This window comes from Echinops telfairi, unplaced genomic scaffold, assembly GCF_000313985.2.
Source record: "Echinops telfairi isolate 266 unplaced genomic scaffold, ASM31398v2 ScPeMD7_7417;HRSCAF=8455, whole genome shotgun sequence".
Taxonomy (NCBI): Eukaryota; Metazoa; Chordata; class Mammalia; order Afrosoricida; family Tenrecidae; genus Echinops; species Echinops telfairi.
This window is the reverse complement of record NW_022111317.1, coordinates 4,945,679-4,949,050: the sequence shown is the minus strand read 5'-3', so window position 1 is coordinate 4,949,050 and position 3,372 is coordinate 4,945,679. Positions and strand designations below refer to the sequence as shown.

The 3,372-nt window shown below is 58.7% G+C and overlaps 1 protein-coding gene across 2 annotated transcripts in view; it reads left to right on the top strand.

The window, feature by feature from the left end:
• The window catches only part of SNX32 (sorting nexin 32), a 16,685-nt gene that overhangs the window by 11,647 nt on the left and 1,666 nt on the right, over window positions 1-3,372 (top strand). Inside the window, exons 2-9 of one of the 2 annotated variants that reach the window (XM_045297258.1) lie at window positions 1,158-1,262; window positions 1,622-1,732; window positions 1,821-1,942; window positions 2,089-2,212; window positions 2,353-2,457; window positions 2,610-2,715; window positions 2,872-2,947; window positions 3,149-3,188. In XM_045297258.1, coding sequence (XP_045153193.1) covers window positions 1,158-1,262; window positions 1,622-1,732; window positions 1,821-1,942; window positions 2,089-2,212; window positions 2,353-2,457; window positions 2,610-2,715; window positions 2,872-2,947; window positions 3,149-3,188 — 789 coding nt within the window. Of the gene's footprint in view, window positions 1-1,157; window positions 1,263-1,296; window positions 1,733-1,820; window positions 1,943-2,088; window positions 2,213-2,352; window positions 2,458-2,609; window positions 2,716-2,871; window positions 2,948-3,148; window positions 3,189-3,372 lie in introns of those variants that run through there. The other variant, XM_004713687.2, reaches the window with a different exon arrangement.

The following is a 3,372-nucleotide window of genomic DNA, read 5'->3' as shown; positions in this document are numbered from 1 at the left end:
GGGGATATCTTGCAGGAAGTCAGCCTTGCCAGCTGAAGCAGGGAGCTGGCTAAGGCAGCTGCACCCTGGTGCAACCATCACAAAGCAAGAGGCCCAAGAAGTAGAAAGGCGAGGCTCACCAAGCCATTTATCTCTCTGCCCTTCAATTAGCCCCACATATTTATCGGCCAGGTTGGCACCATAAACTATATCAGTACGCTTTGTCATATGTAAGTGAAATCCCAATTTAAAAACCATAAAGGGGATGTGCTGAAGAGGGCTAAGTGTATAACCAGTGATTCCCCGGGTCAGGAGGCGGCTTTTCCGACTGTGGAAGAGAATTGGCAGGACAGTCACAGAGGCGGACAAACATGCTTGGTAAAGTGGAGCGGCAGCGACAGAGAGGCAGGCCGTCCACGAGATGCAGCCATGGCTGCAACAATGGGCTCAAGCATCGGAACCATGTGAGGCTGGAGCAGGACCAGGCACTGTTTGGTTCTGTTGTGCACAGGGTCACTGTGGGTCGGAACCGACTAGACGGCATCTAGCCACAAGAACAGTCTATTTCTAGATCTACGAAATCATTGAGCCCCATCTCGGGGTGGCGGGGCACTGTCCTGTCCCTTCAGCAATGCGTGAAGACAGAGTGGCATCAAAGCCTCTACCCTTTGTCTTAGCAGCACTGGGCCCAGTGGTGGGTATGCAGCAGGTGGCTCAGTTCAAGAAGTGAGCTAGGAGCTTGGAGCCTCCTGGGTCTTTTCACGCGAGGAAATACATGCTTTGCCTGCAAGCTCTTGTCATCAAGAAATGGTTTCCAGAACCCCTAAACCCAATGGGAACTTCTTAGTCATCTTGCTTTAAGCCTTGCTACCCAGCTTAGGGAGCGGGTGAGCCAGCAGCTGAGGAAGCTCAGGAAAAGGATGTGGGGTTTGGTATCCAGAACCCAGGTTCACCTCTGGCCCTGCCACCTTGCAGCAGGGCATCCTTGGTCAACTTCCTTCACCTCTCTGGTGGTCTGGGCTTCCAGATCAGTAACATGGGGAGCGTCCTGCCTGCCTCAGAGGATGGAGGGGTGGGAAAGTATAAGGGGGGGGGGCTACTCAGGAAGATCAGCAAGCCAGCGATGAGGCTGTGCAAGGGACAGTGGTCCGCCATGTCAAAGTCTCCCTCTTCCGCAGCCCACCGCCACCGCCCGGGACTTGCAGGCAGACAGCACCTTACAGGTGGAGATCTCCGATGCAGTGAGCGAGCGGGACAAGGTGAAATTCACTGTTCAAACCAAGGTGAGGCAGGCTGTGTTGGGGGGTGGGACTGGTGCAGGGCATGAAGGACAGTTCCAGATGACCTACAGTGTGTTGTGTGTGTGTGTGTGTGCTTGTGAGATTCAGAAGCCCAAGGAGCCTGCACCCCTCAGCCTCTTGCCCCTTTCAGGGGTGGGGGCAGTTTCCATCATAGCTTTTGGATGCTGAGAAAGAGCCGAGACCTCACCTTTCTTCAAAGCGGACACCTTGTCTCCTGTTCCTGCCCCACCCCTTGGGTGTCTTTGCCCAAGGCCCCAAATCCTGACCCACCCACTGGAGCTCCAATTGGGGGATTGGTGGCGTGGGATCAGAGAGGCCCTCACAGGCCCCCTGCCTTCCAGAGCTGCCTCCCCCACTTTGCCCAGCCGGAGTTCTCGGTGGTGCGGCAACATGAAGAGTTTATCTGGCTGCACGATGCCTACGTGGACAACGAGGAGTACGCCGGCCTGATCGTGAGCAGCGGGCAGCCGGCCGGCCTTTGGTGGGTGATGCCCCCCCACTAGGAGCATTCTCCCACCCATGCTGCCCCTCCTCTGGCAGATTCCGCCAGCCCCGCCGAGGCCCGATTTCCAGGCATCGAGGGAGAAGCTGCAGAAGTTGGGCGAGGGGGACCGCTCCGTCACCAGGGAGGAGTTCGCCAAAATGAAACAGGAGCTGGAGGCGTGAGTGTCGCTTAAAACCCCCACTCCAGAGCCCCGGTTCCTCCCTGACCCCGGGGTTGGCCTGCTCTCATCTCTGACCCCAGGGCTGCTGAAGGAAGGGGGGCCGGGGGTGGGCCGGATAGCCAGAACCCCCGTGGTTCCTCCAGGGAATACCTGGCCATCTTTAAGAAGACGGTGGCCATGCACGAGGTCTTTCTGCAGCGCCTGGCTGCCCACCCCACGCTGTGCCAGGACCACAACTTCTTCGTCTTTCTGGAATACGGCCAAGATGTGAGCCGGGCGGCAGCGGTGGGGGCTTACCCCCAGGGAGGGGGAGGCAGGGCTGGAGATGGCCGGATGCCCACACGGGGTGGGGGGATCATGGGAGGTGTCCCCTCCCCCCAACACCAGCCCTTCCCCGTGTGCCTCAGCTGAGCGTCCGAGGGAAGAACAGGAAGGAGCTGCTGGGGGGCTTTCTGAGGAGTATCGTCAAGTCAGCAGACGAAGCACTCATCACTGGCCTGCCCGGGCTCAAGGTGACCCTGGGCAGGGTCACCGACGCTCAAAGCCAAAAAGTCTCTGGCGGAGAGGGGGCGGGCATGGCCAGGTTGGAGGGCGATGGTACTACCCACCCTTGGGTGCCTGTGGCTGCCATGGGTGTCAGTGGGGTCCTGTCTGGCTCCCTTAGGAGGTAGACGACTTCTTTGAACATGAGAGAACCTTCCTGCTGGAGTATCACACCCACATCCGGGACGCCTGCCTGAGAGCTGACCGGGTCATGCGCTCCCACAAGTGTAGGCAGGGCCCAGGAGGCCCAAGACTCCCTGCCCCCTCTCAAGGGTCCTTTCTACGGGGGAGGAGGGCAGGAAGCGCCTGGGTGCCACAGGGGGTGGGACCGCTGTGCAGACAAACCAAGGGCCCCTGATGACGTTGTTCCCGAACACGACCAGGCCTGGCAGACGACTATATCCCCATCTCAGCAGCACTGAACATTCTGGGGACACAGGAAGTCAACCAGCTGAAGATGTGAGCCCGCCCAGTGCCTGTAACACTGCTCTTGACCATTAGGGGTCCTATTGTCATCTCCAGGGGGAGGGGTGCCTGTGTGCAGAAGCTTCTCCTGGGGCTCAAGAATAGGGAGGGGGAGATTTCCCTAAGGAAGGTAGGGGGACTGCAAAGAAGCCCCCCTCAGACCCTCACCTCAACTTCCTTTCCACTGCCCTCTAGGAGCTTCCTGAAATTGGCTGAACTGTTTGAACGGCTAAGGGTGAGTCTGTCCGGAGGGGAGGCCACCCCTTCCAGCCAGAGGGAGGGGGCAAAGACCCAGGCCCACTTGAGTGTTCCTGGATCATTCCAGCCCGGTGACACCTGGGACTCACACTCTGGCCATGTGTTAGAACATAAGGGTCCCAATAGGGCTCTGTCTCCAATCTGTGTGATGACTTGGGGGG